At 45.4% G+C, this 11359-nt stretch overlaps 1 protein-coding gene across 1 annotated transcript in view; it reads left to right on the forward strand.

The window, feature by feature from the left end:
- The first annotated feature begins 5652 nt into the window (after nt 1-5652).
- Hydin (HYDIN axonemal central pair apparatus protein) overlaps nt 5653-11359 on the forward strand; it is a 352204-nt gene continuing 346497 nt past the window's right edge. Inside the window, exon 1 of the mRNA XM_055621008.1 lies at nt 5653-5701. Within this exon, the coding sequence (XP_055476983.1) occupies nt 5653-5701 (49 nt within the window). The remainder of the gene's footprint in view (nt 5702-11359) is intronic.

Raw genomic sequence — 11359 nt, forward strand, 5'->3', positions numbered from 1 at the left:
GTATCGTTTGCAGATTCTGGGCCTCGAGACACAGAGATAGCATATTTAGGATATTATTCAAACCTCTGTGCTCAGAGAGGGTGGGCTTGGGGGGGGTGTCTCTTTTGAAGATCTGGATTGAGAAGCAGAGAAAGATGGGTCTAGAGCAAAGGATGAAAGTGAAGAGGATGCAGAGAAAGAAACAGAAATAAAGGGATGTTTGAGCCCCAAGAGATATGAAGAGGTGGATTTCTCCTGTGCGGTGGTTTGACTTTACGCATCTTGGTACCAGTCTTCCAAGGCCGTGGCTGCTCTACACTCTACAATCCAGTCAAGCTGTTCAGCGAATGAATCTGCTAGCGTGCATAGGTTTCTCTACTTTGCAGCCAAGAGTATTATTAAGACAAAACACAGCATTCGAAGGGATACAGCTATCTGGTTGCAAATCTCCCGTCTCCTTTAACAATCCTCTGATGGTGGTTGCCTCACTTTTACAAAAGTGAGCAGCACAGCACAGAAAGCTTTAGCAGCAAGTTCTGAGCAGTAACAGGTGGCAGTCTACGCCATCTCTGCTAGCAGGAAGTGGTGGCTCCCATTCTGAGTAGCTGCCGTGTTGTAAGAGTTTTGTACATATTCATCTCTAAGATGGTTTTCTTGGTGTTAACCTTCCAAGTTCTCTCCCAGATCCATCTTCTGCTTCTGTAGGCTTTGTGGGATGGAGGCCTCTCTGGCATCTGCCTTGCTTAACACTTTCTAGCTTGAAGATGGCTCAGCCTTGTAGACTTCACTGCCTAAAGCTTCAATTACATGTTAACACCTTAGAAATAATAAAGCGCTGGGCTCCTGTGCTGTATCCGGGCCAAGCATGGTGAGTGTTCCTTAGGCATCTGGCTATGGATAATCCTTTCCATAACACTCTTTACTTAGGGGAGATTCAAGTGAATAAAAATCATTCACAGATTTGCTCTACTTTTTAATACCATCGTCAGCCTTTGGGGAGATGCCTACTTCCACCTGAGTGGCTCTTTGGTTTTGTGTCTGTTTTCCCCCTGCCCACCTACCAGTCTGTCTGGTGCTAAGAACATCACTCCGTCAGGATTCTGTCATTGTGCATCACCTGCAGATGGCCCCCCGAGGAGCAGGAGCCAGCTCCTCTCAGAAGACCCAGAAAGCCCCCTGGGGACATGGAATTTTCTCAGGTCTGAGGTTGAGGTGTCCTGCAACTTGACATGACTCATGTCCTTGCTGGAGGAAGAAGAGGCAGTTCAGCTCAATCTCTAACTCTATTCACCCATTGTATTCTTTGAGATGAACACGGTTCTGTCCATATTTAAAGCCTAGCCCGTATTTGTTATGTAACCTTTAGGTCAAACTAGTATGACTTGTGGGCTGTGTTCAGAAAGCAACTTATTTCTGCTTTTAGACTCTCTTTGACGTTTCTCTGCGAGTCAAAATATTTCCCTTCCTGTGGATAAACACAGTCAGCTGCCAAGATGTATCTGTACCCTCTTAGGTGTCAAAACACAGTCTCAAAACCATTTAGTTGAAATTTGGGAGCTGGGAGTGGTGGCTCATGCCTGTCATTTCAGCAATTTATAGGTAAAGGTAAAAGGATTGTTGTACTAAGTGAAAAAAAATGGCTAATAATGTTATTATTAAAAGTGGTTTTATTTAACCTGCTATCAAACAATAAAAGACACAGATACCTGGCAGATTTTAGATAAGCCTTATTTTACCTGGGGCAGGAGGGATACTGACTTCCTAAATTACCCTTTATCTCCCAGTGCCATACCCCATGCCAAAAGCTCTAATCATTCCTATCTGGGTGACTTCCTATCCAGAATCCATAAATACTCGCAGGAACTTTCCATCCAGGCCACTCCTCTGCACACATTCTCACAGTTCTTCTTCCCATCCCACGTGGCTCTTTCCTTCTCCTGTGGGGATTCTGCTTCCTTCTTTTTTCTTCTCATACCTCTCTCTTCTTCCTGGGATCCTCCTGTCCTCAAAGCCCTCAAACTTTGGCCACATCTGCCCTCCCCGGGTGTGTAGTCAGTTAATCAGCCAATCAGAAGTAACTTGGAGGCAAGGATTACAAATGTCATTTTGAGGTATGTGTGTTCTTATAAGAGACAGCAAGCAGGCGTCAGGGAGTTTAAGGTCATCCTCTGCTACATAGTGAGTTCAAGGCCAACCTGGGCTACATGAGACCCCACCTCTTAAAAGAATCAAAACCAAATAAAACAACAACAACAAAAAATGTGTGCCCTCTCTCTGACCTCAAACTTGTTGGAGACAGGAAAGATACAGTGGGGAAAGGAAAATGTATTATTAGTTAGGGTTCTATAGAAGAACAGAACTGATAGAATATACATACATAAGTGTATGTATGTATGTATAAGGGGATTTATTAGAGTGGCTGACAGGCTGTGGTCCAGCTAGTCTGGTATTCACAGAATCCAGTAGCTGTTTGGCCCATGAGGCTGGATGTCTCAGCTGGTCTTCAGTATATGCTGGAATCCTAAAGGAGTAAGCTCTAATGTCAGTGAAGAAACGGACCTGCCAGAGCGAGAGCAAGCAGGCAAAGAGAGCAAGTGTCCTCCTTCCATGTCTTTCATACAGGCTGCCAGCAGACGGTGTGGCCCATGAAGCTTCCCACCACAAAAGACCCAAATTTAAGGTGGGGCTTCACACTTCAGATGGTTCAATCAAGAAAACTCCCAGAAACTTAGGTTCTCATTAAATCCAGATATAGTCAACTTGACAGCCATGAATAGCCATCACAGAAGGCATTGTTCATCTCTCTCTCTCTCTCTCTCTCTGTGTGTGTGTGTGTGTGTCTATGTCTGTGTCTGTGTTTCATCTGTGCCCACAGCTGGAAAACTGTTTTCTGACCCTTCTTGAATTGGAGCATGGGAGGGAGGAAAGAACAGTAAGAAAGTTGCTACTTGTCTGACACTTCTGTGGTTAAGTGATGTGTGTGTATGTTTGTTTGTGTGTGTGTTTAGGAAACCATTCAGAAATAAGAACTCTTGTTTGGCTGGTCCTTTGAACCTCTTGGGGACCTGATAGTACCTTCAATGTCTTAATATTTGTGCTTCTGTAACAAAACAAGTGAGACCAGAGACTTTATAAACAACAGAACTGATAAACACAATTGATTTGTGTTCATTTTTCATGGCTCTGAAGGCTGGGAAGTCCAAGATCAAGGTTCTGGAAGGTCCATCCTACAGGCAGAGCCAGGCCTCTGCTACCAAGAACTATCCGGAGGTGAAGAATACTGCATCCTCTCCTAGCAGAAGGCAGAAGGGGAGGAAGGAAGAACTTCCTCCTAGAGCCCCTCTATAAGGGTACCTAAGGCCTCTTGGGAGGTCGGGAGGGGACAGCTCTCACAGCCAAACCACTCTTTGCAGGCTCAGCATTGTGGGTTTTGGAGGGACACATTGAAGCTGTTTCATTCAGCTCTCCCCTTCACTGAGGTTTCCTCGTTCTACTGAGTTCCTTTCCTAGAAAGGACTTAATAGGATCCGGAACAGTCTCTGAAGTGGCCGGTGTCTTGTGCCATATAGAACACTCAGACACATGGAGAGGGAGTGGGTGGGATGAGGGTAAGGAGGAGAGGTTGTTTTTAGCCTAGAGGTTTCTCCTTTGCTCTGCTGGGGGCCTGACTCAGGGGCTCACCTCTTGCCCTTCAGAGTTGGTCAGTGGTGTGGTTTGGAGCCAAGCCTGCCGTGCCCCTTGTACAGCTTAAAGTCCTGCAGCCACTACAGTTGAAATTCACCCAGGGTCTCCTTAAAGCCCCGTTCTTTTGTCTGCAGGTTTCAAGGATGTCAGGTCTCAACCCTGTCTGAGGAAGTCTTCCCTAATGAGCCCCCTCTGACTGCACACACTCAGTGTGTGCGATAAGCTTATGAGGAATGTCTGGTTTTCTTTGTAAAATGTTGGTCTACTTCCTGTATTTGAAATTTGCTATTCCGAGTGCCAAGCCCCAAATGACTACTTTAACATCATATGGAAAATTCATTTGTGCATTTAGCTGGCATAAAGGCTCTTCATAGAGAGGCTCTGTCGAATGCACATTTAAGGCCAGCCATATATGCATTTTAACATTAAAAAACATATCGAGCAGTAGAAAATACAGTTAAAATTGGTTCTAATAACAGTGCATCCAACCCAGATTATCTAAAACCTTGTTGTCTCAACATGAAATCAATATTTTTAAATCAGCAAAGAGGTACTTTTTAATTCTCCCTTTCCTCTATCTTTATGACCCAAATTTACATCTAATCCATCTTCTAGGTAGGATCAGACACATGTCAAGAACTCCGTGGGCACAGGAGCTCAATGGCTATGAGTGTCAGCTGTGGTGGGGATACTATCCACAGACCATAGGCTCCACGGGCAGAGTTGATGTCTGCCTTGATGGCTCTCTATCAGTATTCTGTGTACAGTACGTCTTCTACCCTTGTGACCTTGACTTGAGATGTAATCGAAACAATAAAGAAACTTTCGGTGTGTGTGTGTGTGTGGGGTGTGTGTGTGGAATGGCTTTGCCGAGCACTCAGAGTCTAAACCATCTGATTCTGCACACAATTAGCTTGCCAGTGTCGTTTGTAATTCATTTCTTTCACAGGCATTCAGCGTCCCCGAAGGCAGAGGCGTTTCTGTCTTCTTCTCTGCCACATTCTCACAGTCCACCCCTGATTCCTGGCATTGTCATGTGGAACTTCAGGCAGCCAACAAGTATTTATTCAGGGTTCGCCTGTTACAGTTTTAAGTGTCGGGATAGAAATACCACAGTCTGTGCTGATAGAGCCCGCAGGGGAAAAGAACCTAACAAGGTCTGGGAAGGAATAAATAGGGTGACATGATAGGGTATGACAGGGGACAGCTCACCAGGGACTAGAGGAGGAGGAGGAGGCAGTTCTGCAGAGAGCCATCTTCTTGTATCTTATCTCAGCCCTTCATGCCCTCTCTGTTGCAGCCTTGTTGACCTCTCTAGACTAAGTCTGACCCCAGTCTTCCCTTAGTTTTCCGCTTCTGTTGTGTCCTGCTCTCTTCATCATTTTTATCTTCCTTATGCCTCGGCTTCCCGCGCTCGCCTCTCAAAGGAGCCATCCCTGACCTCTCTGTCCAGCGATGGATCCTGTCTCCACTCTCTGTCACTTGATCACATTATGCACAACTCCCTCTGTGACCTGGTGTAGAAGGGAAGTAAAGTCTTGGTGAAACCTTGGCAGCTGTAATCTCTCAGTCATCCCCTTGATGACTGATATTTGACCAATAATCACAGATCTATAATATGATTTTTTTTTTTTTTAAACTGAAGGAGTAAAGGAAGATCACTAGTTAAAAGTCTTTGGGAAGTGGCTTACGGGCTAATTTAAATAAATGCAAATGAACTCTGGGAAGCCCACTGCTTTGTGTTCTGTCTCAGAAAGGAAAGGTGGCTTAATCTATTTGGAAGTTACTCTTTCGGGATGGTTCTGAAGAGCCAGGAAAGGTCTGGCTCAGAAAGGCGTTGGGATGGGGTGGGGGTGGGGGAGCTTGCTTCGTAAGAAACGGTAAATAAGAGCCTGGCGGTTGTTAGGGACGCCGGCCTCCTCCAATCATAGCTCCTCTTGCTAGAGGGTGAGCCACTCTGCGGTTGCTGTGGCAACAGATGGTAACAAGATGGAGCCAGCGGCACAGCAAAAGCCCGAGGCCAAGAAGTGCAGAGACTGTGAGTTGAAACCCAGTCTCGGTAGGGAGCGGGGTGTGGAGTTAACGTGGGGTTCTGGGTGTTCAGAGAGGGTTACTGGACCTCTCAGTGGTCTTGGGGTGAAAGAGTAGGATTGTGGGGACTGATGTGGCCCCTGCTGCTCACCCCGTTAAAGTTACGGGATCTTGGGTTTCCCGCCTGGTAGCCCAGGAATGGAGGTAACCTCGCTACGAGCTTCAGCCTTAGGCACATCCCTCTCAGTCTTTCCTTCCTAGGGAAATGCATGGCAGCTCTCTTGCCCCTCCTCCAGCTGTTCCTGCCCCACTTCTCAAAATGACCCTGAAGATCAAATGCGTGGCCAATTTAAAAAAAAAAAAAAAAAAAAAAAAAGGAAAAATACTCGTGTGACCTGCGTGACGACACCTGTGCAACAATTAACGGTCTCTTCGTGTGGGCCCTGGGCTCTGTGTTCTGCAGTTTCTTGATTCCCGCCTCTGTCGGGGTTGTTTCTTTTTCATTTCGCACCATTACAGCCTCCTGTGTTACCTAGACGATCGTTTTTAGTTCTTACCTTTACTGAAAACAGTTGGGGCCTCATAGCTAGCACCACCTGGAGCTTTTCAGGAAGACTGTAGAGCAAGATCTCTATTTTAAATGAGGGTGGACAGGGGGTCTCGGGTTTCTGTGTTAGATCATAAGAGCAAAGTTGAAAACGGTTTTTAAAAAAAGAAGTCAAACGCGTGCAGGATAACCCGAGAGCAATCCGAGAGCAGTCAGCCATGGAACCACTAAAAGACTCCTTAAAGACATTTTATAGCTGGGCACCGTGGCGCGCGCCTGTAATCCCAGCATTTGAGGAGGGCAGAGGCAGGCGGATCTCACAGGATCTCTGTGAGTTCTAGGCCAGGCTGCTCTACAAAGCGAGTCCAAAACATCCAAGGTTACAACCCTGTCTGTATAACACCACATGAGTGTGTGTTGTTGTGCATGTGTGTGTGTGTGTGTACAGACACATATGGGCGAGGGTCCATTCTTAGCATCATGCGCTCACACTTCTGTGATTTCTATAGTCTGTGTGACTGTTACTGCACCGCGGTCGCCAGCTAAGATGAGACTACTCTTCTTGCTTTTTGGCACAGGCTCACCCATTAACGGGCCTGCAAAGACAATCATCGACCTTTTAAAAACTGTTTGTTTGTTTGTTTTCTTTTTCGAGACAGGGTTTATCTGTGTAACCTTGGCTGCCCTGCTCTCTGTTTGTAGACTACTTTGTAGGCTGGCCTCAAACTCAGCGATCCGCCTACCTCTGCCTCTCAGAGTGCTGGGATTACAGGCAGATGCCACCGAGCTCAGCTCATCCAACTATTTTTTAAGTTACCCTCTTTTGTTTGTTTTGCGATATCCCTTTCTGATGGGGAAATAATGGTGACCACTTTATTTGTATTTCCCTGGTTACTGGTCAGACCGAGTAGTTTGTGCCTGTTCATCGTTCACAACTGCGCTAATGTGCATCATTTGTCTTTTAAAATGTTGATGTCCTTTTCTTGGTATCAATTTCTGGATATCCATTTCGTTTTGGCGTAGCCTAGAACGACCTGAGAAGGGAGTCTCATGACTGGATTGTGGGCGTGTCTGTGAGGAAGCATCTTGATTGTTCACTGATGTAGAGGAGCCCAGGCCACTGTGGGCAGTACTGTTCCCTGGACAGGTGGTTCTGGGCTGTATAAGAAAGCTCCCTAGGCCTGAGCCTGCCGGTGAACCAGCAGGCAGTGTTCCTGTATGGATTCACCTTCAAGTATCTGTCTGACTTCTCTCAGCGATGGACTGCAACCTATGCAACTATAAACTGAGATAAAACCTTTCCCACACCTGCAAGTTGCTTTCGGGCATGGTATTTATCAAAGCACAGAAAAGAAACTGGAGCACTGTGGGTACTGTGCATGCCCAGGTTATTAATACACTGTATGTTCTGTTGAGATAAAAACTAGTATTTCCTCCCAGCACGCTGATCATAGTCAGCTGTCAATGTGACACAAACTTTTATCTGGGAAGAGGAAACCTCAACTGAAGAACTGCCTTGATCAGATTGGCCTGTTGGGCATTTTCTTAATTACTAATCGATGTAGAAGGGCCCAGCCCACTGTGGGCAGCGTCATCCCTAACGGTCATGCAGGCCTGGGCTGTAAACAAAGCTAATTGAGCCAGCCAGTAAGCAGCATGACTCTGTGGTTCCTGCTTTCAGTTCCTGCTCTGCATTCCTTGCTGATGGACTGTAACCTGCAGGCCAAATAAACCCTTTGCTCTCTAAGTTGCTTTTGGTTAAGATATTTTATCACAGCAGCAGAAACGAGCTAGGAAACTTTTCTGAGCTTTTTTTTTTTTTTTTTTTCTTTTTTCATGAAATTGTATTTGGTCCAAATCACCACAAATAAATGATAACTGTTCTCTGTGGGCCTACAATACACAAGTAGTTATGTTGTACCGTTTTAAAAGTCAGGTTTATTGACATGTAATTTGTACTATATAAAACATCTCCCATTTGTCTGTACAATTCCACAAGCTAAAAGCTAATGTCCATGTGATGTCTTACCCCATCACAGTAAATATGTAGAATTATTTTAGTAGCTCAAACAGTTCTCTTGTATCTGGTTCGAGACAATGATCTGATTCCTGATTCTGTCCTCTCCAAATACACGGAATCATAAAATGTGCAGAACCTTTTGTCTGGCTTGCCTTACTTAGCATATTGAGCCCGAGCTTTGTTGTATTTAACAGTAGTCTATTCCTTTTTATTGCTGCGTTCTGCTCTATTGAATTGGATATACCAGCAGATGATGGACATTTGGTTTGCTCCAGGTATTTGGCTACTATGAGTAAATAGGTCTGCTACAGTCCCCTATGGGTCTTTGTATTGCTGTGTATTATGAATGTCTTAGTAAGTAACTGGAGGGCTTCTGGGTTATACCGTAAATATACATTATTCTTACGAGGTTTCTAGCCACGCTGTTCTTAAGATGAGCGTACCATTTTGCATTTCCATCAATATAGAGTTTGGGTTTCACTTGCTCTGCTGCCTTGCAGGCCATGGCCATTTTGTTACTTTTAGCTATTTTTGCATGCGTGCAGTGCTTGCGCACCACAGCATGTGGGTGGAGGCCAAACAACTTTCAGGAATAGCTTCTTTCCTTCCACCGTGGCTTCTGGGAACTAAACTCAGGCTGTTCGGCTTGCATAGCTACCCCTGGCTGATCCATAGCATCAGCCCTCCTACTCTAGTTTTAATTGACATTTCCCCCCCCTAGATTCATGACATTGAACAACATGTGTTTACCTGTTGTTAAACCACCAGTAAAGGAGTTCGATGAACAAACTAGTGTACCTGCCTTGGCTGGGTCCTATTCAGGAGTCAGGATAAAGCCTGATGACAGGTGCCACTCAGGATGCACTGTCTTTTTTTTCAGGGACTAGGCACCAGGGGTGGCCAGGATCTCTCCTGGGTGAGCACCCATTGCCAGGTGGGTAGGATCACAAGGTGGGCTAGCAGATTGGTGTGTGACCCAGGCCACTATTGACATCTCCAGGTGGGTTGGTCCTGTGAGCTTTGATGGTTCTTCAGCTTTCAAGGGACACCTGCCCATTCCTCTGTGCTTGGAAAGTAACAAAAGCCAGTTGGGACCTCTTCAACTGTCAAGCTGCCATCTCTTGCCCTGATGTTTTCCCTCTCTGTTGCTCCTTTCTTCAGGTACCAGCTTAGTTCACACTACTGAAAACAGGGAAGAGGAAAGCCTTGATTGGGTCTGATGCCCCAGGGCAGGGCAGCTGGTCTCCAACCAACTCTCATGGTGAACCCAAGCGCTCGGCTAATACAGCCAGGGAAGAGGTGTTAGGACCAACCACAGCCATTTGTGTAAACCACCAGGCCTGTTTTTGTTTTGTTTTGTTTGTTTTTGTTTTTAGCAGGAACCATAGTTGTTAGTAAGACTTAGGTTTGAGGCCAATGGCAGCTTCATCTCTTAGCACCCTGGCATGGTAGTTCCTTCATGACAAGAAGTCTCCTTACTCTGGCAAGGCAGAAATGGTTTCAAACATCCCTACCTGGGTCTGGGCCCTCCGGAGCCAGGGTAATGCACTGCTGTCATTTCTGTAGTTTTCTCAAGGCATCCAGGGTACGCTGCAGATGGCTGGGGGCGAGACAGGACATTTTGGCTGGCTGTTAGACTGACAGCTCCCTTGCTCAAGGCAGGGTGGGAAGCAAGGGAGAGCCCAGCAGCCCAAGTTGCCCAAGCCCCAGTGTCTTTGCTTATTTACAGGTGAAAACCAGGAATGCTTACAAACATGAGTTTAAGGAACCTACCATTTGACAATGCTATTACTACCCCAATCCCCATCTGCTTCAATTAGGTCCAGAAGAGCTAACATCTTGGCAATATTGAATTCTCCAACAAAGTTATCTTCTTTTATGTAGGATCTCTTTAGGTCTCAAAGTTTTATGTTTTTTGGTTTTTTTAACATGTAACTTTACTGCATGTTTTATTATCTGTGTATTTTGATATTGATTTTAACTTTTGGTTGCATTTACCCCCTCCTCCTGTGTGTGTGTGTGTGTGTGTGTGTGTGTGTGTGTGTGTGTGTGTGATGTCAGGAGTCAGTTCTCTCCTACCATATGACATGTGAGTCCTGGGGATTGAACCCAAGTCACCAGACTTTGTGGCAAGCTCCTTTACCTATTTAACCATCTCACTGGCCCTGGATGATGATCTAAGATGTTTAGTTTTCTAATTTTTCATTGCTGGTTATCAACTTGGTGCTTGAAACTTTGTTAACTCCTACTAGTTTTAGTGGATTTGAGAAGAGATTAAAAATTTTGAGTATTTACACAATGATGTAGACTAGTGGGAGAATTTTGGCCCATCGCATTGGGTGGCCAGCTGCTCAGTTCTTACAGTGTCTGGATTGTCTCCAAGACTCCTCGCAGTTACTACTGTTGTAAAGCAGGTGTCTTCAAATGGATGGGCACCCTTCATGAATTGTAACTTTAGACTTTAACATCATCGTGTGGACATCTTTCCACTCTAGCCACGGAGCCTTCTTTCCTGCCTAGACTGAGCCATCTCTCCCGCCTTACACCTACCTTTGTATTGAACATCTTCCATGCTCTTTGTTCCTTCTTGACTCCTAGTCCTTCCACCTGAGCCACACTTTTTTCTACCTGCAGCACACCTTTAGGGCTCCTTCAGGTATGCTGACTGCATCATCCTTGATTCTCGGTTTTACTGTGGTTTAACCACGTGGTTCCTCTGTGGATTTCTTGGAGCTTGTTGGATCTTGTTCTATTTTTTTGTCCCCTTATTTATGACTTGTATTTTTCACAGTCCTTTTAATGGGCATCCTATCCTTGGGGTGATGTCTTGTGCTTATTTGGGAAACTCAGCTATTAATTTTCAAATACCACTTCCATCTTGGCCTCTCTCCTTTCCTTCCATAATGTTAACTAGGCCATTTCACTGCCACCCACACATCTCTTAAGCATCATTCTTGCATTTTTATCATTGAAATTTTTCTTTAGTTTTAGTAATTTCATACATGCATACAATGAAATATCTATTCCACCTCCCCGCTCCAGCTGTCCCCTCTCCCCCTCCAGCTGTCCCATCTCCCCCTCCAGCTGTGTCATCTCCC

Source organism: Psammomys obesus, unplaced genomic scaffold (assembly GCF_907164565.1).
Source record: "Psammomys obesus unplaced genomic scaffold, mPsaObe1.curated_primary_1811, whole genome shotgun sequence".
NCBI classification, from domain to species: domain Eukaryota; kingdom Metazoa; phylum Chordata; class Mammalia; order Rodentia; family Muridae; genus Psammomys; species Psammomys obesus.